Source organism: Planococcus citri, chromosome 5 (assembly GCF_950023065.1).
Source record: "Planococcus citri chromosome 5, ihPlaCitr1.1, whole genome shotgun sequence".
Lineage (NCBI taxonomy): Eukaryota > Metazoa > Arthropoda > Insecta > Hemiptera > Pseudococcidae > Planococcus > Planococcus citri.
This window is the reverse complement of record NC_088681.1, coordinates 57,485,178-57,509,070: the sequence shown is the minus strand read 5'-3', so window position 1 is coordinate 57,509,070 and position 23,893 is coordinate 57,485,178. Positions and strand designations below refer to the sequence as shown.

Genomic DNA, 23,893 nt, shown 5'->3' with positions numbered 1-23,893 from the left:
AAAAAGGTACCTTGTCAACCTTGTGGTGAATGATGAAAAAACCTGATGATAACTCACGTACAGCAGTGTTAAGAAACAGTTCTGAACTTCTGCGAGTTTTGAACATTTTTAAGATGGAAAATAATCACAAAAAGTGTACTTTTTTTGGGTTCGTACCAAACAAGAAAAAAATTAAAAATGGAACATTTCAGAAAAAAGGAAATTTGCTCACTCATTATAATGAAATTTCAGTTTCTTGAGAAAAGCTCAAAAACTAAGCATTGTAGAAAAAAACTAATGGCTTTATGTGGAAAAAAAATTTAATTCTCTACAATTTTGGTCAGGTGTAATTTTTTGTAGCCTGTAGAACGCTAGATCAATTTTTATGAAACTGTAACACATTTTTTTTTAAAATCACCACAAGGTCCCTTATTACTTTTCATTATTTTTCACTACTTTTCACTACTTTTTCAGCTGCTCTGTATCAAGATTTTTTTTTAAAAAAAAAACAACAACAGCATCGGATTCAGCGTTAAATTTCATGCTAGAATCCATCCTTCGAAGATTTTTAAAAATGTTTTTTCATATTTTTATTGAAACTTTAATCTTTAGAGGCGTTTTTCTCAAAACTGTACTCAGGACTTACTCACATTCTGATAAGTTTAGAGCAGTGTGCAGCTGATGTTTGACCACTGACGGAAAAACTGATTGCACCATTGGATTCCTCATTGAAAAAAGAACCCAAAACGTCAATAAAAAAAAAAAAAAAAAAAAAAAAAAAACATCGATTCACCACAAGGTCCCTAATCGCGAAACGCATCACATATTTTGATTAAAAATTGAATTATGGGTGGGCATAAATTTTCACACAAACCAAAAAAATTGTGGGGGAGGAAGGGGCGGCAAATTTTTTTCTGCCTAGGGCGGCCTAATGTTAAATCCGGCCCTGGCTGTCCAAAGCGGTTTCATCGCGTAAAAAATTAAAAACTGTGTCAACATACATGAAATAAGGAAAGAGAATACCTCTGGGGCGGTCGTCCTCCCACTTTTGTTTAAAATTTCGTAACTGGATTTTCAAATTTGTGATTTTATCGTTCGGCATGTGTATTAATTTATTGAACAGAAGCAAAGGTGATTCCGAATCGAATATTACCTCCGAAGAAAACAATTCAGATAATTCCAGTGACGATGACGAAGAAATCTCCGATGGTAATGAATTGAAATTTTCCATATTCTTTGAGTGTTGATGTCGTATTGCTCGTATCTGTCTATTAATGATCAAAAGATGGCTCCAGCATTTCAAAATGGACGACAATAAGTTTACGTACGGCGTGTAGCATAAAGGGAGTTGCTTCTTGTTCAAAGCATACTCCAGTTCTCCTTTGATATTTTGAATAGTGTGATCTATCGATACACCTGTTTTCAATATTTTTTCTTGGAGGTATTCAAAAGGATCAGCTTGTGAGAATATATCGAATGATAGTATATTTGGTAGAGTCATCATGGTAACCGACTCTTGCAAAGGATCACATTCTGTAGGGTTCGCTGCATTTGGAATGGATTGGAGGAGAAGGGAGTTACCCATTTTATCACCAATTGGGTCGCTCGATAATGAATGGTGCTTAGAGTCTGATTTCGTAAACATCATCGTCATTGTCTGAAATGGTTCGAGGAAATTCATTAGTTGATAGGTACATGATCGTGTTCGTCTTAGCTAAGCTATGCTTTGTCCTAGATTTGGAATATAGTCGACCTCCCCCTTTCCTAATTGCTCGTCAAATTGTTTATGATTTTTTAATGTCTGTATCGGTATATAAATTCCCATATGAATAATTTTAGACCAATTGACGGATTCATTGTGATTTTATCGAATAATTATTCTTTTAAGATTTTGACGTTCAACGATTGAGAAAATCTCACTGAGGTACTTATCCTCCTAATCTGTAGTTGAGGCATCAGTTAAATTATATTTTCAAGAGGATTGAAGTGAAAAAAGTATTCCATGGTATGAACAATCTAGGTAGGTAGGTACCTATGATAATCTATTACTGCTTAAGTGCTTACCTACCCCTGCGAAAAACACGACAGCTTCGTATGATATCTTGAATCCCATGATTGTGGCTCCGCTGCTCATTTTTTTGAACTTTTTCATCAAAAGTACCCATAGGCAATGATAAATTTTCAAATTTTACCATCGATATTCCTTCATGTATCTTCTTTTTATCGCATAATGTTCGCTTTTTCACGTATTTTCCGCCTGATAATTGTTGAATTGGATACATAAGTACATAATTCACTTTTATGATTGTTTTTATGTGTATAACTTACTTTACTCACATAATTTCAAAGGATAAATAGAGGTGAATAACAAAGTAATACATACCTTCATTTTAATGTTTATTATGTTTTCCTTCTTTTCAAGGTGAACAAAACCATGAAAAACTTGAAAAGTGTTTTACCATACCTTACAGCAGTAAAAAAAAAAACCAAACAGAAATACAAAAAGTCCCACATTTTTCAATGATACCATACATCGCATAATTGCAGCAAAGCTTCTGCTGCTTGTTTTTCTGAATTATTCCACCAAAAGAAATAAATTTTTTAAAAGTTTGTTGCTGATCCAATTTTTAACTACACAATGTTCGTTTTTTTATCCTCACTCGAAATGTGATACGTACGAAAGTTTTATCGTTTAGGAGCCCAAACTGAGAATAAATGAAATAAGTTACCTATGCAGAAAGTAATTGCCTAGACAGAAGCCCAGTTCACAAAAAATGATGAAGGAGATCCTTAAAAAAAAGGTATTGCTAGACCAGTATTCAGCCATTCACTCAGAGTGCTTGAAAATCAAGGTGGGGGATTTTTCACATGTTCGTCTACACATTGGTAAAATATCTCAAAAGTGTGAAAGTTTTCATTTTTTAGGTTTCTGATGGTATTTTTGCAATCAGTGCCAAATTTGTATTTTTTTCTCTCAAGAATGAAAAAAAATGTCCGTCTTATTATTTGATAAATGTTATTCTGCATGAAAAAGACTAAAACTGAGAATTTTTTCAGAATTTTAACTCTTAGACATCGTGGTTATATTTTAAAATATAACTTTTTTTTTAGGTTTTAGAAAGTGGCAACACTGATTTTGACATCATTCGTAGATTACCTAAAGCTCTTTAATACAAGTATGGAAATAGATTATGCTCTCAAGAAAGTCTTAGCATTTTACGTATGTATTACGTACTGCGCATGGCAGGTTGGTGTCGTCACGCGGTGGAGGTGGGTGGAGCAACCAATGGGGTGCAACGTTGTACGTGAACAGCTGATTTGATGCTTGCTCGCGCACTGCGCAGTACGTAAAACTTACATAAAATCCTATGACTTTCTTAAGAGTATAATCTATTTCCATACTTGTATTAAAGAGCTTTAAGATTACCCTCCCAATGTATACTACAATCATTTTCAGCCATTTTGAAGAAATTTGAAGCCTCATAGCTCCGTAAAAAAACTAGCAAAAATGTCCGGTTTGCGTCATTCGTCGTCGTTTGATGACCTCTACACAAGATCTGATTTTTTTTTTTTAATCGAAGACCCATTATGCAAAAATTTGCCGATTGGGCATGGAAATGACCCATAATTATGTATTCCAATTTTTCACAAAATTTCAACCTGTGAAGGAAGTGGGGATTACGTGTGATCAGATCAAGAAAACTACCATTCTGATGGAATCTTATCAGATGTGCGATTATCTGACCTGATAATACATTAGGCTGAGTTCCATCCCACCCCCTCCCCCCCCCCCCCCCAAAAAAAAATAATGTCGACAGATTTTAACTAAATTCAGCAGAGACCATAATATTGAGATTGAAAGTTACTCAGATAAAATTTTAGCTCCGGAAAGTGTCCGTTGAGGGGAGACGTGATCTCTCAAAGAAGGAGAATTTTCATAAAATTCGGTGTTTTCCGCTTGTGTTGTTACCCAACCTGTTTCGGGAAAAATGGTCCAGTCCCAAATGAATGTATTTGAGATTCTGCGTTGATCTGCACTTTAGGAGTCATCTTCAATATTTATTATGAAATGGGTACTTAATTGAAGAAAACATGTAGTACATTCTAACTTAGGCTACAACTTAGGCTATGTCTACTATTCACATAGGTATTCCTTTCACTGAGATAGCATGCTTACTAGCAGTTGATCTGTCAAACGTCGGTTATGCCCTCATTAGAAGTCGATATACGTTGAATTTCTGCCAAATTGCGTTTAAGACTGTCCAAAGCCAACTCGTCGTGTAAGAAATCAAACACAATGACAACATACCACCTGTATGTGGAAGAAAAGGGAAGATTTCTTACAGGTATCGGATTCCATTTTCGTAAAAAATTTTGCAACTGGATTTTCATGTTCACTATTTCATCATCTGGCATGTGCAATAATTTATTGAACAGAACCAACGGTGATTCGGAATCGAATATTATATCGGAAGAAAATAATTCGGATAATTCTGGTGACGAAGAAATCTCTGACGGTAAAGAATTGAAACCTTCCACATTCGTTGAGTGTTGAATTCGAATTATTTGTATGTATATATTCGCTCTCAAAAGCTGACTCCAGCATTGCATAAGTGACAACAATAAGTTAGCGTATGGTATATAGCATGAAGGCAGTCGGTTCATATTCAATGCATAATCCACTTCTGCTTTGATAGCTGAAATAGAAGTTCTCGATTCATCCATTTTCACTATTTTTTCTTGGAGGTATTGGAATGGATCAGCTTGAGAGAATATGTCTAATGATAGAATATCTGGTAAAGACTTCATGGTGAGAGACTTTTGCAAAGGACCACATTCTGGGTTCACTTCATTTGGAATGGAAATGAGATGACGATCACTGTCGCTTTTCTCCATTTTATCATTTGGGTGGCTTGATATAGAATACCTCTTGGAGTCTGATTTCGTAAAAAGTATCGCCAATATCTGAAATGGTTCGAGGATATTTATTACTTAAGTTACTAGTACATGATCATGTTTGTTTTAGCTAAGCTGTGCCTTGTCCAAGACTTTAAATGAAGACAATTTCCTCGTTCCGTGTGTGATTCTTAATTCCTCGTCAAAATGTTTACCTAATATGATTTTTTAATGTTTGTATTTTGAATTATTTTTAGATTTTATTTTGCGTGAAACCTTCGAATAATTTCTAGTAATTTTGTTGCAAAATGAAGCGTTTAAGATTGACGTAAGAAGAGTGAGAAACCTTAACTCAGGTATGTACCTAGGTATCCTCCCAATCTGTTTAAAGTTAACACGCCAGGTTTGACTCATTTCCTAAAATACCTTTTCAAGTAGATGGAAGTGAATGAAGTCATCCATGGTATGAACTATCTAGGTACCTATGATAGGCTATTACTGCTTACCTACCCCTGCGAAAAACATCACAACTTCGAATGATATCTTGAATCCCATAATCGTGGCAGCCGCTGCTCGTTTTTTTGAACACTTTCACCAAAAGTTGGCAGGCAATGAATAATTTTCAACCTTCACTTTCGATGTTTTCTCATGTGTTTTGTTTTTATCGCACGTAGTTTACTTTTTGATGTATTTTCCGTCTGAGAATTGTCGAATTTGGTACACAAGTACATAATTCATTTTTATGATTGTTTTTATGTGTATACCTTACCTACCTATAGTTTCAAAGGGTGAATAACTGCGAATTTCAAAGTATATGTAACTTCAATTTAAATTTTATTATGTTTCCTTCTTTTCAAGGTGAACAAAAACATCAAACACTTGAAAAATGTTTCACCACACACCAATAAAAAAATCCATGAACTGGGATGCAATAGTCCTGCTTTTTTTTTTTTCAAAATTTTCATTCCATTGGCTGGCCTGCTTAAGAGCAGGAAAATGGCCATCATAAGTAGAGCTCGGATTTTTATGCGCTTAAAAAATCATTTTATGCGCATAAAATATGCACTTATTTTGATCAAATTATGACAAAATATGCCCTTATCCATCAAAATATGCACTTTAATGCAATATCAATATGGGTATCTATAGAAAGGATTTTTTATTTTAAAGGTGAAGAGAAGGCTAGAAAATTGAGAAATTAAAAAAAAAATAGGTTGAAGTCTTCAATTCAACTTTGAATAATCAATTTTAGGTCAACATACAAATCGCCTCAACGTGGTAAAAAAAATTAAAAAATCATTTTTTCAATTTTTTTCCGGAGTTTTTCGATTTTTAATGAAAAATACTACCAATAAACGATGTTTTGGCCAAAATTTCCAAGATATGACTGAAAAATGGAAAAAAATGGCCAAAATATGACGAATACGCGCTAAAAATGTCTAAAATATGCATTTATATGCATTTATACCAAAAATATGCAAAATATGCACCAACAAGTTGGGCTCATTTTACTCAGAATTGTATGATTCACAAATATCCATAGGATATGCACGATCTTTTGCGATGAATGAAAATATGACAAATCATAAAAATCCTAGCTCTAATCATAAGATTTGTTTAAAACTGATTTGGTTAGATTTGTTCAGATCAGGACATTTCGTCGATCCAATTGGTCCAACTTAATCCAATTTGATCTCATATGTTTTGCTGAGCTATGATGATGTTTGGTCAATTGTTTGTCATTTTTATTGCTTTACAATTTTTGCAAGATTTTGTTCAAATTCTTAGATTTTTCATCAATTTTCTGTCCTCACCAATTTGTTTTCATAATCTTTTTGTGATATACTACTATGACGTACGTGATATGTTTAGGGTGCGCCCACCTGGTAACACTGCGTTGCACTAAGGCAACACTGCGTTGTATTCTCGTCAGTAAAGCTCTTTAATACAAGTATGGAAAAAGATTATGCTCTTAAGAAAGTCATAGCATTTTACGTATGTGTTACGTACTGCGCATGGCAGGTTGGTGTCGTCCCGCGGTGGAGCAACCAATGGGTGCAACGTTGTACGTGAACAGCTGATTTGAGGCGTGCTCGCGCATTGCACAGTACGTAAAACTTACGTAAAATCCTATGACTTTCTTAAGAGTATAATCTATTTCCATACTTGTATTAAAGAGCTTTACTCGTCAGCTAGCCGTACGAGCCAAGCGACAAGAGTACAGAACACCAGTAGCGTATCCGAATGCACGCAGGTATGTTATTCACAGTTAATCGGTTAATGCGGTCATTTAAGTATAAGTATTACTCTCGAGTGTTAAGTGTTTATATTAATTCTTCAGTTATTTCTAGTTAGTGTTATGATATTATTAAGGATCGATGTGCTGAGATTAGGTTCGAGGCAAGTAGGTGAGAAGGATTAGTGATCTACTCATCGCCATCAAGGTAAGAATGTATCATAGAATACTATCGGGAATCCTCGCTGAAGGATACCTTTTGCCACCTTACACCTCTCGAGTGTATAATTAGTTTTAATAAAGTGTCATATTAACCTGTACTTGTACATTCATAGATGTAATAGTATAGCTCATGCAACGTGTTGTTAATGTCGCACTCATTATATATTTCTACTTGTTTATCTTGTTATTATTTATGGTGCGTGTGAACATCTGTTAAGAGTGTAAAAGCAACCTTTCCTACTCACGCCCTAGCCGAGCATGTGATATTCTGGTGAGTATTTATTAGAAATACTCTAAGGGATATTTCCAGGAAACAACACAACATTATAGGTACTCACCCTATCATGCTCTTAAGTCATTTTACCCTCTTACATTTTAATGTGTTTTAATGATGTCTTATGTAAATTTTTTGATATCGCACGTTGGGAGCAATAAGGTTACATCTGTAGGAGATACAAGAGAGTTGTAATGTTTATTATTCAAAGTAACATCATAAACTGATAAACGTAAATACATTTGTGTAACTTAACACATGAAATGTTTACCAGCCAGTAATATCTAAATAATCAAACCGCCACACATCTAAAATAATTGATTTTGACATTTTTGGGGTTTGTACGACCTCTCTCAACCAAAAATAACACTTTCAGTTGGGTGCATTATCTAGATCTTGTAAAACTGCAAGTGGCCTAACTCAAAATCCCAACAACATTGCAAGTTGTTTGGAGTTATAAGGGTACATCTCAAAAAACTCCGCCTTTTTTGAGTAAATTTTGTACATATAAAGTGTTAAAAAACAGTTTTGATTGTTTTGAATGTTTTTCAGATAGAAATAGTCACAAGAAGTGTATTTTTTATTCGTTTGTACCAAATGGAAAAAATTTTTAAACTGATCACTTTTCAGAAAAATGAAGTTGCACATGTAATGAAATTTTAGTCACACACCGTTTGTGAATATCTATTTTTATGAATGAACGCGCAACGAAATTGATTCAATGTCCAATTTTAAAATCTTTTATTGAAAAAATATTAGATACATTGTACGAGTAACTTAGAACATTTTGCATATATGTACTTGACAAAAACATCCAGTATTTACTTTATGGTGGATCACGAAAAAAAAAATCGGCGGATTTCGACCATATTCAGCAGAAATCTTCATTTTGTGTGGAAAGTTACTTCCTCTCTTTGAGGGTTTATTTCTTCCTTCCAGAGCTAAAATTTTTTCTGAGTAACTTTCAACTCAAAATGAAGGTCTCCACTGAATTTGGTCAAAATCCGCTACTGTTTTTCAGGCGATCCACCTTATAATCTACTTAGGAATTCAGAATGATTTCTATTTCTAAATTCCTCTCATAAACAGCTTATTGGTGAATAATGTGTTAAACCGTAATTGGGCCCTTATCAGACCCCATTATGTTCATTTCAGCTACGTTGCGTTTTAGACTATCAAAAGCAGATTCGTCACTCAATAATGTAAATACATCGCGAATAAACCAAATGTACCAATAAGAAAATGGCAGATCTCTCGCATCTAACCCCCACCATTCTCCTACTAAATTTTTCAATTGCATCTTTAAATTTGTAATCTGGTCATTAGACATGGATAATAGTTTATTGAAGAAACGCAAGGGAGACTCTGGGTCGGATATAATATCGGAAGAAAGCAGATCTCTCATTTCAGCCGATGAAGAAATTTCTTGCGGTAAAGCTTTGAAACCCTCCACATTCTGTGAGCGTCGGGTTTGAATAACTTTTAGAAATACGTTTGCATTCAAGAGATGGTACCAACATAGTGAAAATGATGATAGTAAATTAGCATACGGAATGTAGCACGAAGAGAGTAATTTTCTTTCCAAAGCATAATTCACTTCTTCTTTAATGTATTGAATATTGTTTCTTGTTAAGCCTATTCTCATTATTTTGGTGTAGAGATGTTGGAGTAAATCGGGTTCCGAAAATATATCGACTGATAAAATATCTGGTAATAATTTCATGTTGGCAGAAGTTTGCAAAGGATCGCATCTCACATTGGCTTCATTTTGTTGCACTTCGAGTGGATTGATATTTGGAAGTGTCGAATCATCTGAAGAAGATTTAATGCTGATGTTTTCAGTAGCAGAACGAGATATTGGTGCGTTTCCAATTGCAATACTTTCTTGAAAATCATTTGAATCTACGCCAGCTTCATTCGGATAAATGTAAATATCATTTAACGGTCCACTCGACTCTTCGGAAAATGTACTCGAATCTGAACTTGTGAAAAGTATCACCGTGATCTGAAATATGAGGAAATTCGCTATAGGTTGTCTGATTCGGATTTATTTTTGTTAGCTGTGTAAGGCCTTTTGTATCAGTTTTCTTATGAATAGGTACGTACTTAGTAGCCTCTAGCCTATACTTATTTACTTTTAAAAAATTTCATTTTCGCGAAAAAAGCATCCGGGAAAAATAATTTGAGAAATAATCCGTTCGGGAAATTTCCATCCGGGAAAACCAATTTGAGAAAATGGTCGAGAACTCTCCTAAGAAGGGTATAAAATCAAGCTGGATCTTATTATTGATCATTTTGAATTTACACTATGAGATAGGTCTGTTGATAATTTCTCTCGAAAAATACTACTGGCAACAGATTACCATTCATTTAAAACCATCAGTGAGCTAAGTTTTCGCACTGTGCAGGTTGCATTGTAAAGGAAGAAAACGTTGAAAGAATACGATGAGTGGAAAAATTCAGATTTTGTGGTCCACCTAGTCTTTTTCAAAGTTTGAGCACAACTTCTATAGCCCTCCTTCCCTGACAAATTTTCTCAAATAAAATGCAATGACCACCCATGTAATTTGCAATCGAATATGATGGCTGTATGGGTATTGGGTACTTACCCCCGCTAAAAGAGTCACAGCTTCGTGTGATAATTTGAATACCATGATCATAGGTGTTGCTGTTTGTCTTTCTGAACAATTTTTATTACACAGTGTTCACACTTCGATGCATTTTCAACTTGAAAATTGTCGATGTGAGTACATAATTCATTTTTATTATCTGGTTTTATGTGGGGATGGAGGGAATATCAGTGGACTTCAAAGAAGATTTCCATCTGCGCGTGGAATATACACTGCACTCATTTTTTAGTTACGTATGGTATGAAGGAAAATAAAATCATAAAAACCGGGGAAATGGCATTGTGGTAAATGAGTGGGTTTGGTTAGATCAGCTCAGATCCGAATATTCCCTGCCTATTTAATGTATAGGTATCTGACCAGATTTGATTATATCTGATCATGTGAGAGTTGCGGGGTTATTATCGTCCACAGTCGTAGATGCGCCGGAACGCGTCACAGACATTCGAATATGTCGTCGAGAGCGCGAGGTAAATAAAAAGACCGAGGCTAACGTTAAGAGCCTTTATTCGTTCATGTATACACTTTGACGAAAATATATAGACTAACTTAATGCTAAATCAATGTGTTGCGAATATTCGCGTACCAGGACCAGAGAGCAACGAGAGAAGGAGCATGAGGATGGCAACGGAAGGTGGCGGGGCAAGGCGCGTGACGAGAAAAAGGCAGGATAAGGGGACTGGTTCGCAGGAGAAGCGAGCAGCAACGTAGGCAGCGGCGGCATCAACATATGGTCGCCGCATACGAGAACCAGGATGATGAGAAGGAGTGCAAGTGCGTCAACAGCGGCGACGCGAGATGCGGATGACCATAGCTGTGGTCACCGCAGAGTTTTTGTCATATTAGCTCTGATCACATCATTTTTATCAAATCAGATTTTCATCTGATGAATAATTTCTCAGCATTTTCATTTTTTCTGAAACACATTACACCCAGGCCCGGCAAGAGGAGGGTGCAGGAGATGCAAGTGCACCGGGCCAGAAAATTTTGATCAGATGGCGACAGGTCACTGGGCCCGCGGTTTGAAATAACAAAACTATAAAAAATTGAAAATCTCAAAAAAAAATACAAAATCTTGAAGTAATTCATCAGAAGGTTTATACTTCACAAAAAATTAGAAAAGCTCTTCTCGAAAAAATTTTAAATTAGGATTTTTCATTATTTCTTTATTATTCAATAAGCATTTTCTACATTGAGTGTGAGAGAGTGATATATGCCTTAATCATCTTAGCGATTCTTAATGTAATCCCTCTTTTAAGATGTACGTAAGTTATGTACATCGTAAACATGAATGATTTGTGTATACTGGAAGTATGAGAACGTGGGAACTATTCCACTCTCCTTAAAGCAGTGAGCTAGGTACCATTGTGGTGCTCGCTGCGAGATCTTAACTTTACTTAGCATTGATATCTCGAGCTCATCAGTACTAATGTCACCAAAAAGTGTATTTTCTCAAATGTATAAGTAGGCAGAAGGTTCTAACCTCTTCCCCTCTTTCCTCGTCTTTGCCCACAATTCTGTGGATAATTTGTGATAAAATAGCCTTTTTGACAAATTTAATCAATTGCGGTACAATTATGTTATACTCTGATCCTGCCGGCCATCAGTTTATATTGAACAACACAACCTAAGTCTGTCGCCATTCTTAGTATTGGTAGAGCACAGGAGAGGCAGAAGATAAGAACAGTGTGGGTAAGTGATGAAATGGCACATACCTTGAGTCAAAAGACTCAGAGTTACTTAACTGCAATTTCGTCATAGTTAATTGATGAATACCTATCTGCGACATGTAGACAAGATAAGTTCATACCAATGATAGGTATAAAATCAATGAAAGCCTTCAGTTGGTCTTACAACATCGACATATTATTATCATCATGAAAATGAATAAGTTTAGTACTCTTAGATAAAGTACAGTAAAACCTCGATAAGTGCAAACTCAAGGGACAGGAAAAATTATTGCACTTATCGAGTTTTTCACTTAGAAAGGTTTGCACTTAGCAAGGTTATTTTTCCACAATTTGCTCTTATCGAGGTGAACAATTCACAAAGGTTTAATTCTCCTGCAATTTCCATTGCCTACGTAATTTTGCACTTATAGAGGTTAGATTCACTTACAATTTCTATTGTCTAGGTAATTTTGCACTTCTAGAGGCAAAACGTAGAGCAACTTGCACTTATAGAGGTTAAATTCGCCTACAATTTTTATTGTAGTGGTAATTTTGCAGAGGTGAAACGTACAGCAACTTGCACTTATAGAGGTGAAAGTGCTTTCTACTGCCGAAAAATTGTTGCACTTATCGAGGTTACCATTTGCACTTATGAAGGTGAATTTACATGGTAAAGTGACTGAAGGGACCGGGGATTACATTTTTGATGCACTTAACGCGAATTTGCAGTTATTGAGGTTGCACTTATCGAGGTTTTACTGTATTACACCTTTCTCTACATATCTGTACCTCTCATAAGTAGCCTCTGTGTGGATGCTGTTCTCAGCTCAAGCAGAGATCATCTTTTGATAAAAATTTTGATTTACACAAATTAAAAATTATAATTAAATTAGATACTTTAAAATATTGCATGGTAGAAAATTGATTCTTTATCAGCAAATTATTGAAAGTGAAAATCGGCAAAAAATCGAATTTGATCAACATGTAGAGAAAGTTCCTCCCTAAATCAAGTATTTCTCAATATCTTGACATTTTATTGATACAATATCTTTAACGATATACAGGGTGATTCGTATAAGACCTGAAAAATTAAAACCTCATATTCTACTCGCCAAATTGAGAAAAAATTTCCTTTGCAAAAATTTTGAAAAACCAACCCTTAATGAGATATTTGCAATTAAAGTTGTGTAAAATACGGCAACACCGCATTTACATTTCCCTTATGTGTTACGAATTGTTACATAGCTCAAATCAGAGTGTTATCAAAAAGACGTGTTCCTTAGTTACAATTTCCTACTTTGATTTGAAGTGCAATCATTTACCAACCAGCAATTTCTATAGTTTTTAGGAAACCAAATCGTAATTTACCATGACAAATTTTGCGATGTTGCCAAAGTGAGCATATTGGTTGAGATAAATCATGTTTTATTGAGGAATAACATTTTTTTTTTTAAATGAAAGTATTTAAAATTGAAAATTGAGTACAGGAAACCTTCAAAAACATTAATTTCTAAAAAATTGGAGAGTTTGTCAAAATTGAAAAATTTGATTATTCAGCATCCAATGGACCAAAAAAGAGAAATTAAAGTTTAATGAGTGTCGAATGAGAAGTACTACAGCATTAGTTAATAAAATTCAAAATAATTCAATTTAACTTCAAGTTTTGATTGTTTTTCATCTAAGAAAAACACATTTCTGACTTCAAAACATCAAGTTATGGACCAAAACAGAAAAGTATGATACTCTACATTTTTGAGATCTCACTTCCCATTTTCCATCACCTACCCTCCAACAATTTTCAATAGAGACGCCGAAACGGCCAATTTTAAGAAAACAGCTGGTGCCCTTTAAAGGTCAATAACTCCGAAATGAAGAGGTTTTGGTCCATGGTGTATACAACATTTTTTACTCCTATTTATGAGTAGAATACGTGGTTTTAATTTTTCAGGTCTTATCCGAATCACCCTGTATTGTCGATATTATGTCGATTCATTGATCGAGAAATATTCGATTTAGGGGGGAACTTTCTCTACAGTTGATCAAATTCAATTTTTCATCAATTTCTACTTTCGATAATCTGCCAATTCTGCTGCTTGGGTACTCGAGGAATGATAGAAATAAGGGTTATGCTTTCTTGTTTATTTTTACAAAAAATGTAGTATTTCTTGATAACGTGATAAGATTATTTTTTGACAATTATGGCCAAAAACACTGTGTTTATTGACAATTTCGACAATAGTGAGGTTTTTTTTTTATAATTTTGACAAAAACGAGACTTTTTTGATAATTTTGGCAAAATTAGGAATTTTTGGCAACTTTGCAGTGGTGATTTTTCGCATTATCAGAAAGTGCAGGTAGGTACCATAATAGATATGTACTCATGTAGATGTACCTCGCATCTCGTCATGACTCTGCAGCAAAGATGCGGTGTGTGCGCGCGCTTAGCTCAGTAGATGAGCGTTTTGACAACCTTTTGACCACGTTCTCTTGGGTAAAATTTGACACTTAACATTTTTTGTTCTATACATTTTTTGCATATTTAGCATAATTTTGCAAAAAAAACGCGTGTTTTCCAGGGTTTTTTGTATGACCCTTTTGCAGACAGAATTTCGATTTTATGGATTGGTAGTAAGAAAGTACTAGTAAAAAGACACATTTTGGCGGAAACAGTTTTTTGGATTACCCATATACTCCGGAGCTGTGGCGGTTCAAAGTTTTCTTTTGTCAATTTCACCCCCACCACTATGGTAAAAAAATTTGAAAAAAATCGTGTTAAAAGACCCATGCTTCCCCTACACATTCCACACGGTACCAAAATTTTCTCCCCACAACTCATGGATACAGAATTTTTCTCGTAAAAAACGCGTTTTTTGGCTATACAGACCGAGGGAGGTGGGTTGGGGGGCGGAAATTCCACTCAAAAATTTTCATTGGAGGTACCCAACAATAATCCATCATAATTTTCTAAATCTGGGAACAGGGCCATCTCGCCTATCTTACCGTGGAATACCCTTTTACGGAGCAGGTATACCTACTCATATGTGCCCACATCTAGTAAAAGAGACCTAAGGGTATCTTTGGCAATTTTTTTTTTTACCGACTTTGCCGTGAAACGGAAAGTCAAGGTATTGTATTTGTCATGATGGTTCAAGAATTGGGTGGGGGTGGATTTTCTTGACGTTTCGGAGTGTGCTGATCACGATAAGACGTATGGCGCAAAACGAGATAAGTTTATATAGATACATATTTATATATTTATATATCAATTTATGTATAAATTTGTGCCGGGCTGAACTCAAAAGCTCCGAACTTTAAGTCGAAACTGATGATGGCAAAATATTGCTTTGATACTGAACTAGAGAAATTTTTAATTTGGTCGAAATCGATTCAGCCGTTTACGAGATATGAACGTTTAAGTGTGTTTCAACGTTATGGATAAGCAGAAATTTGTGTAAACCCTTATATCTCGCAAACGGCTCACCCCCAACAAACAGATGGGGTGGTAAGGGTGTGTAGGTTGCAGATTGGTGCGCCGGAGGTCGGGTGTTCGAATCCCGCACGAGTCAAGAGGAGAAAATTTTTTGTTGATTTTTTTGTTAATTTTATCCGTCCAAAATTTTTTTGCCATAAAAAATCAAAATTTTTGAAAAATTTCTAGTGTAATTTTTGTTTTAACAAAAAACATTAAGTTTTTGGTAAATAGCCAGTAAATTTTGATACTTTTTTTTTTGGTGAATTAATAGTAATTTTTAGTAGGTAAATAAAATGATTAGTTATTTTTGGTGAATTACTCGTAATTAAAGTTGGTCGAAAATTTTGGTAAATTGCTTGGGTAATTTTTGGTAAATTGGTAAAGTTTGGTAAATTGTTAAAAACCTTTGGCAGTAAATTACTGGGGTAATTAAAATTCGGTAAAAAATTGGTAAATTAGTGAGGAAATGTCTGGCAAATTACTGAGGTGAATGGTGGTAAATTGCTGGGGTAATTCTTGGTAAAATGGAAGATTGGTAAATTAGTGGGTAATGTCTGGTAAATTACTGAGGTAAATGTTAGTAAATTGCTGGGGTAATTTTTGGTAAATTCGTAAATTTTGGTAAATTGATAAATTTTGGTAGATTGGTAAATTTTGGTAAATTGGTAAATTTTGGTAAATTGATAAATTTTGGTAAATTGATCAATTTTGGTAAATTGGTAAATTTTGGTAAATTGGTAAATTTTGGTAAATTGGTAAATTTCGGTCAATTGGTAAATTTCGGTAAATTGGTAAATTTCGTTGGTAAATTTGGGTAAATTGGTCAATTTTGGTAAATTGGTAAATTTTGATAAATCCGTAAATTTCAGTAAATTTGTTTATTCTCCTGTATAACAGAGCAAAGTCGGGTAATCTTGCCTACTGCGCAAGATGTTTTTTTTTTTTGATTCTGATATAAAATTTTATCAAAATTCGAATGGGACCGGTCCCAGACCTGTAGAGTGCTTTTAGAGCGACATACACGCGTTTTAAGTGAGTAAAGTCGAAAAATGAATTTTAAAAAAAAATGAAATTTTAGGGTTTTGATCAAATTTTATTTTTCTTTCAGGGTAACTTGGGTGAAATTTTTTTTTTTTGATTCTTATGTAAAATGTCATGAAAATTCGAATGAGACCAGTTCATTTTTCATTTTCAATTGAAATCATTTTCAATAATTATTAGTTTGCACAAAATATTCATTATTCATTGTTCAAAAGCAAAAAAAAAATGATTAAATTAGATTTTCTATAAAAATTCAACTCGTAAAAATAAAAATCCCGAAAAAAAATTTTGGGCCGAGGTGGGACTCCATCTCTGTATCTACCTTCCGCTCCGCGAGCAGGTGCCTTAACCACACGGCTAGCGCTGCTGTAAGGCATAACGCGTTTTTCAACAATATACATATTGCTAAACAGTGTCGAAAACTACATCACCACGCGAAGTTTCACGTTTTTACACTCAAATTACGTGAAAATACAAACGTAAACTTTAAACCGCTCTCCTTTAAAATAATTTGCGTTTTTACCCTTAGGTCCCTTTTTCTAGACGTGGGCACATATGTACTTACTCTATGTTCATAGAAACGTCTCAATACAAAATTATCTTTTATTTTTTGGGTGGCTGGAATGTCTATAAGTTCATTGGAAAGGAGGCGCATAAAAGAATTTTGAGCCTGCTCCAATGAATGATAAAGAGGATTCTGGCAATCTGGCATAGAAGTAGATATTAAATGCCAAATTCAATAAAAATAGGTAGATAAATGATAGGTAGTGAAAAGGCTAAAGGCGAAATTGATTGAATGTTTATTTTGAATTAGTTACTTAGATACATTAGTGAAATTATTCATCATACAAGTATGAGTGCTGATGTGTACAGTACATGCAGATTAATATTTTATATCTTAATTATATGCGAAATAACGTTTCAAAATTACAAAATAATCGGCTTCTTTGACGACGAACCATGAAATAACTATCATATTCCTGTATCAGAAGTCTTTTTTCGTTGAATTTCAGCTATATCACGTTTCAAATTGCCCAGACTGGATTTCTCTTGTATGAGTTCAAACAGAAAGTTAACATAATAAACGTATAAAATGGAAAATGGAAGATTTTTACCATGCTTCCCCCACCACTTGTGCAGGAAATTTTGTGCCTGACTCTTCAAACTTTTAATTGCGTCGCCTGGCATGTAAAAAAATTTATTAAAAAGACGGGTAGGGAGATTAGGATCGGAAGAAATATCCGGAGAAAACAGTTCGGATAATTCGGCTGAGGAAGAAACCTCTTGTAGTAAAGATTTATAACCATCCTTGTTCGCAGAACGCAGAGTTTTAATTGACACCATGGATAAATGTGCACTGGTCAAATTTATCCAACATGGCAAGAACGACGATAGTAAGATGGCGTATGGAATGTAGCACGAAGGAAGTTGTTTTTTTGCCAAAGCATCATCAACTACGGATTTGATATGTGGATAATACATATGCGATATTTTCTTGACTTGGGCCATAATGTAATTGAAGGGATCGGTTTGTGTGAATATATCGTGTGATAGAATTTCTGATAATTCTGCATACCTGCCAGTTTTTGGTAATGGATCACATTTTAGGTTTACCTCCTGTTGTTGGGTTTTGACAGGTCGGTCGTTTTCCTCTGCGAGGCCGAATTGCAAGTGGTTTGTCTGTAAATTGGCGCCTTCATACGTAGTTGTGTAAAATTCATTGATGCTTGGTCGACCGGATGATAATGTAAATTTATTCGAGTGGGATGTCGTAAAGAGTACCACGAAGATCTGAAATAAGCCCAAGAAATTTCAATTTATAATTTAATCAATTTTGTAGATAGGTAACTGGATTTTACTGTGCCTAGGTATTAACAATCATAAGAATTGGTCAGGGTATATCTACTTATACTTACTCCCACGAAAAAAATTGCTGAATCGTAAGACCCACTGAATCTCATAATCATTGTTTCTGCTGTTCGTTTTCTTTACTACCTATCTACCTACTCGTAATATCATTAAATGGAAAAATGAGGGTATGGATACATATTGAAATTTTGTTTCTGACGGTGTTGTTCTACATCTACCTATGTTTTATTGCGCAATATTTGCACATTAACGATCTTTTTGACATACCTAAATGATTATATATCATCTTGTTTAATGTGTTTGCATAATTTTCACGCATGAAGTGGGTAATGGTAAATTTCAAAGTACTCGGCGCTTGCAAAAGTAAGGGTACATTAATACTTTACCTACACCTACATACTTACCAAGTATTTAAAAGTGTGAGAGTCATGAAATTGGAAAATTATGTCGCCATCGTTATCACGGTGACAAAAACTCGGGTTTTGGGGGCGGTAGCCAAAAATTTATCGACTCGAATCCCTCAAATCTCCCCTTGGGTGGGCATTCGACAACGGCTGGAAAGCGGTTGATTACTTCCATGATGAAATACAACCCTTGCATTACAAGTTGCCGACTTGGCCAAAATATGTCTATTTTATTCAACTCAGTGGCGGATTTAAGGATTAGAGCCCAGGTGGCGAATCGGAGGGATCGTTCGAAAATTGGAAAAAGGGCCTAAAGTAAAAGTAATTGTTCATGTGAGACACCGTCTTCTAGGTTTTCTAGGGTGCTGTGAGGCCAAAATCACCTTCATATCCTCCAATGAGTCACAGCGATTGATGGAAAACTTGTAAACGTACGAGTAAGTTGGTTTGGACAAGGTTTTGAAAGTTTCCTTGCTGGTGGTGTATTTTTGCGTGCTCTTCGATGTAGGTTTGTCCGCAGTTCAAAAATCTTTCTGCCCGTTGGGATGCCCTCGTTGTGAAAGAAATTGAAAATTCGAATAACCGAAGCCCGAATTTTCATTTTTTTAAACTTTTGATTACGAGTATTTAAATACCTATTGAATAAAATAAAGTAGGTAAGTCAAAATAAACTCTACAAAAAGTTGACCTTTGCTTGGAATTTAGAATGAACAGGACATGGGAGAAGGGACTATCTATCGTCAGAAGTGGGTGCTGGGTCATTCCATATCAACTCAACCAAAAAAAGGCGATTTTGAAAGTCATGTCTTACGATTTCGCTCAATTTTTTTTACAATATCTACCCACCCAGTAAGTAAAAAAGCCGCAATCAGTTTGATCCCAGCCCCCTCAGGGGGCGTGTGAGGTGGCTTCCATCATTTTCACATTGTCTCGAGGTACTCAACTTCAGCAGCCCATTCCTCCAAAACTATGATACTTTTATCAAATCTCATTTCACAGTTCGAAAGGGCATTGAATTTTAAACTTTTTAAGTATTTTGAAATTTTCAAAAATTGAAAGTTGAACTTTCAATTTGAAAGTTCAAAATTCAAAATGGCGCTGTAAGTGGGAGCTACCATTTATAATTTTGAAAAAATTTCCATAGATGTACATTTTGATACTTTTTCGAAATATTTAGGATTCGAGATGGAACTCTTGACGGAGGGGGAGCACCCCCACCCCCAATTTTGGGTGAAACATTCAAAAAAAAATCTGGGGCATGTGATATATCGAATTGTATGTTTTCGGCGACGCTGAATACGAATATGACGTCAGATTTCCGATTGGATTCCATCCACGGCTCCCAGCACCTCCTCAAAGGGAGTAAAAATTCAAAAAAGTGTTTTGTTCATGCGACACATGAAATAATATGTTTTTGGTGACGCTGAACACGAATATGACGTCAGATTTGTGATTGGACCCCATCCATGGCCCAAACAATTTTTTTTGACTTTTACCTATGGGGGGAGGTTCTGGGGGCCATGGGTGAAGTCTATTCGAAAAACTAAGGCAATATTTGTGTTCAGCGATATCGAAAACATACTATTGCATGTGTCACACGAATGTAACCATTTTTGGCGGGGTCACCCCCTTTGGAGAGGTGCTGGGGGCCGTGGACTGATCCCATCACAAATCTGACGTCATATTCGTGTTCAGCGTCACCAAAAACATACTATTCCATGTGTCACACGAACAAAACACTTTTTTGAACTTTTACCCCCTTTGGGGAGGTGCTGGGGGCCGCGGATGGAGTCCTATCAAAAATCTAACGTCATATTCGTGTTCTGCGTCACCGAAAACATACAATTTGATACATCACATGCCCCAGATTTTCTTTTGAATGTTTCACCCCAAATTGGGGGTAGGGGTGCTCCCCCTCCGTCAAGAGTTCCATCTCGAAACCTAAATATTTCAAAAAAGTATCAAAATGTACATCTATGGAAATTTTTTCAAAACTTTAAATGGTAGCTACCACTTACAGCGCCATTTTGAAATTTGAACTTTCAAATTGGAAGTTCAACTTCCAACTTTTGAAAATTTTAAAATACTTAAAACGTTTAAAATTCAATGCCCTTTCGAACTGTGAAGTCAGTTTTGATCAAAGTATCATAGTTTTGGAGGAATGGGCTGCTGAAGTTGAGTACCTCGAGACAATGTGAAAATGATGGATGCCCCCCACCCGCCCCTTGAGGGGGCTGGGACCAAACTGATTGCGGCTTTTTTACTTACTGGGTGGGTAGATATTGTAAAAAAAATTTGAGCAAAATCGAAGGACATGACCCAAAAACGTTGGTTGAGTTGACATGGAATGACCCTGCTCTAACCTGCTCTAACAATGCTACAAACTTCTGCATGATTTTCGCTGATTTTTCAGCTTAGGTAGGGCTGCCGTTTAAACAGTCGTACCTAAATGTTTTTTTTTTTTAAAATGGGCTGCGAGGACAGGGACGGACGAGTCTCTAACATAATTTTCACAGATTTTGACCGTGTGGGTAAGACTGCCATTTTGCCAGCTTTACTAAACATTTTTCTTAATGGGGGGGGGGGGGGGGGTTGCTCTAACGTCGGTTCTGAGTTGTTGAAACAGTACTGTCGAAGCCCTGTTCTTCAGCATGATTTCTGTTCACCAAAGAGTTTTTTTTTTTTTTTTAATGGGGAAAGCAGGGATGCTCCAACGTCCAGACCGAGTGCTCTAACTTGCCTCAACGATGCTCTATATCCTCAAGGGGGATACCCCCTCTCCTTTTGAAAAAAAAGTCGTGCTGGAGAAATCTTCAAAAAATCCGAAAAAGTTTTTTTCTGCACAGAAATAGTACTCATGGCAATCATTAGGTTTTTTCTAAAAAAAATGGGGGTCCCCCTGAAAAATTTTTGGAACCCTCAAAGATTCTGCAATAGCACGTTTTTTTTTTTTTGCATTTGATTGATAACTGTTGTTGTTTATTATTTTATTATCTAGTAAACTTTTTTTTAAATTTGGATTCTGAATAATTTTTTTTTTCAACTGCACATCAATTTTTTGGAGCTAGGTACACAATATTAATGGAACTGTACGTTAGAATAGGCCCTGCGAAGTCCGATCAATCGAAGTGAATCGAACTTCAAATAGCCGATTCATTCTGATTTTCAGTTTTCATATCAACTATATGATGAGCCATCTTCATTCATAATTCCATTCCTGTTTTCGTTTGGCAAAAATTGACCGCAATTATCAATAAGTTTTTCTTTCAAAAAACGACCTTTTGAAAATGGAATTTTCATTTTCTATTTTGTTCATGAATAGTAGGTACCTAATCGGTCTTTTGAAAGATGATTCTAGGAGGTGTAATGTAGAAGATCACGAGGTAAAGAGTAGCTAAGAGAATTTGGTAATAACATTTATTTAGGTAGCTATACATGCAAAAGTGTGTATATGGCCCCAATACTGGGAATATGGGTGTTTATGATTGTATCAGATGAGTTACCTAACATTTGGATTTGCCTTGCTTCCTCTATTTATGAGTTCAAATTTTCACTCATTGTAGTAACAAAGTAATATAAATGAATCATTGGTATAGCGACCATATGAAATGATATCTATAATGCAAATAGAAAAGGCTAGTCAATTTGTTTCATTTTCAATTCGGTCATCATGAATCGAATTTTTTGCAGCTGTTGATACAAGTTGAAGGTAGTTCATGTCACGTCTTAATTCGTCAAAAACGGATTCTTCATCAACACATGTTCTCAAACTACGACCATACCAAGTGTATGGCCACCATACCTGACGAGCGAATTTGTATGACTTTTCTACTCTTTGATTAAAATTTTCCAAACGCGTTCTCAAATTTAGAATGCTTATTTTTGGAATACGGACTAATTTATTGAAAAGACGGAGAGGCGGATTAGGATCAGAGACGATGTCATAAGAAAATAATCCGGTACCAGATAGTTCTGGTGGTGATAATATATCAGATGGTATGGATGAACAGTCTTTTAGGTTTGCCAGACATGTCTTCTGAATTTTTAAAATGTCTTCTTTGGAGCCTGCCAGTTTAATCTGAATCCTGAGAATTGATCTCAGAGCTCGAACATAGGGAATGTAGCTCTCAGGAAGTGTATTTGAATTCAAAAGATTGTTCACTTCCAAGATAACTTTCATGATATACGTTAAAGATGAGTTCTTTGTTTTACGCATCGAATATCGAAAGAGATCGACTTCCGATAGTACATCTGTTGATAAGTAATCATATGTTTCAGGAGAGATGCCAGATCGTATTGACAGAAGATATGATGTGATTTCTCGTTTCATGGATAAAGCTGAAATGTTTTTTTGTGCATTATTTTTTGACTCGTCTGAAACTGAAGCAGCCAATATGGTGTGATGAACGGGACCAGATTTATTGTTATTAATGGTTTCGCCATTGTCGCCGTTGTGGCGAAGATCGAGATTATCTGTAGTTGCAGACGATTTCTTCCCGCTTGGTTCAAAATCCACAGATATCGATTCCACAGTCACGAAAATAATCACCATGAGCTGAAAATAGGTATAAACAAATTTTTAATATTGAGAGTGTTCGTGCAGAATTTTCTTTTGCGTTAAAGCACCAATTCTGAGTTAATGTTGAAATAAAAAATCATTTCGGCAACTAATGCCAAAAAGGGAGTTTTACTTTCTTTTTTTTCATCACCTAGTTACGTAATTTTAGATGCTTAGTGTGGTAGGTAGTCTTTACTTGAGTGAAAAATGTGAATGCCTTGAATAACGCACTGAAATTCATGCTTGTTGCTGTTTCACTTTTTTACTGAACAAAAAATGTGTCAATAATGTAGGAAGCACTTTATATGTACTCACTTGATGTTAATGTGAAATTACTATTACCATCAATATTATTCGGTACTTTTACTAATGCAAAATAGTGACATGTGGAAAATTTTCGGTATTTTTTAATCACCCGGTTCTTTGTGCATATTTTTTTGAAGATGGATAAAATTGAATAAGCATTAGGTTTTTGAAAATTTACGATCATATGACTACCAATTTTTCGCGTCATGAGCTGTTCAACAGAGGCTTTTTCATGATGACAAAATTACTCTCCGATATTTGATCAGATACAAGTATGATAATCATCCGTGTTTGAAGCTGACGAGTTTTTGAATTTGGCTAGTGTCTCTCTCTCGCTAT

At 35.3% G+C, this 23,893-nt stretch overlaps 2 protein-coding genes across 2 annotated transcripts; both read right to left on the bottom strand.

Moving 5' to 3' along the window:
* Positions 1–8,331: 8,331 nt before the first annotated feature.
* LOC135847498 (uncharacterized) lies at positions 8,332–10,401 on the bottom strand. The gene is made up of 2 exons (XM_065367049.1): positions 10,217–10,401; positions 8,332–9,612 (listed from the first exon to the last, which is right to left on the bottom strand). The coding sequence occupies exons 1-2, from the start codon at positions 10,265–10,267 to the stop codon at positions 8,716–8,718; spliced, it is 948 nt and encodes a 315-aa protein (XP_065223121.1). The 5' UTR covers positions 10,268–10,401; the 3' UTR covers positions 8,332–8,715.
* Positions 10,402–22,115: 11,714 nt separating this feature from the next.
* LOC135847818 (uncharacterized) lies at positions 22,116–23,530 on the bottom strand. The gene is made up of 2 exons (XM_065367537.1): positions 23,445–23,530; positions 22,116–23,245 (listed from the first exon to the last, which is right to left on the bottom strand). Exons 1-2 carry the CDS (start codon positions 23,487–23,489, stop codon positions 22,331–22,333), a joined length of 960 nt encoding a protein of 319 aa, XP_065223609.1. The 5' UTR covers positions 23,490–23,530; the 3' UTR covers positions 22,116–22,330.
* Between the last annotated feature and the right edge of the window lie 363 nt (positions 23,531–23,893).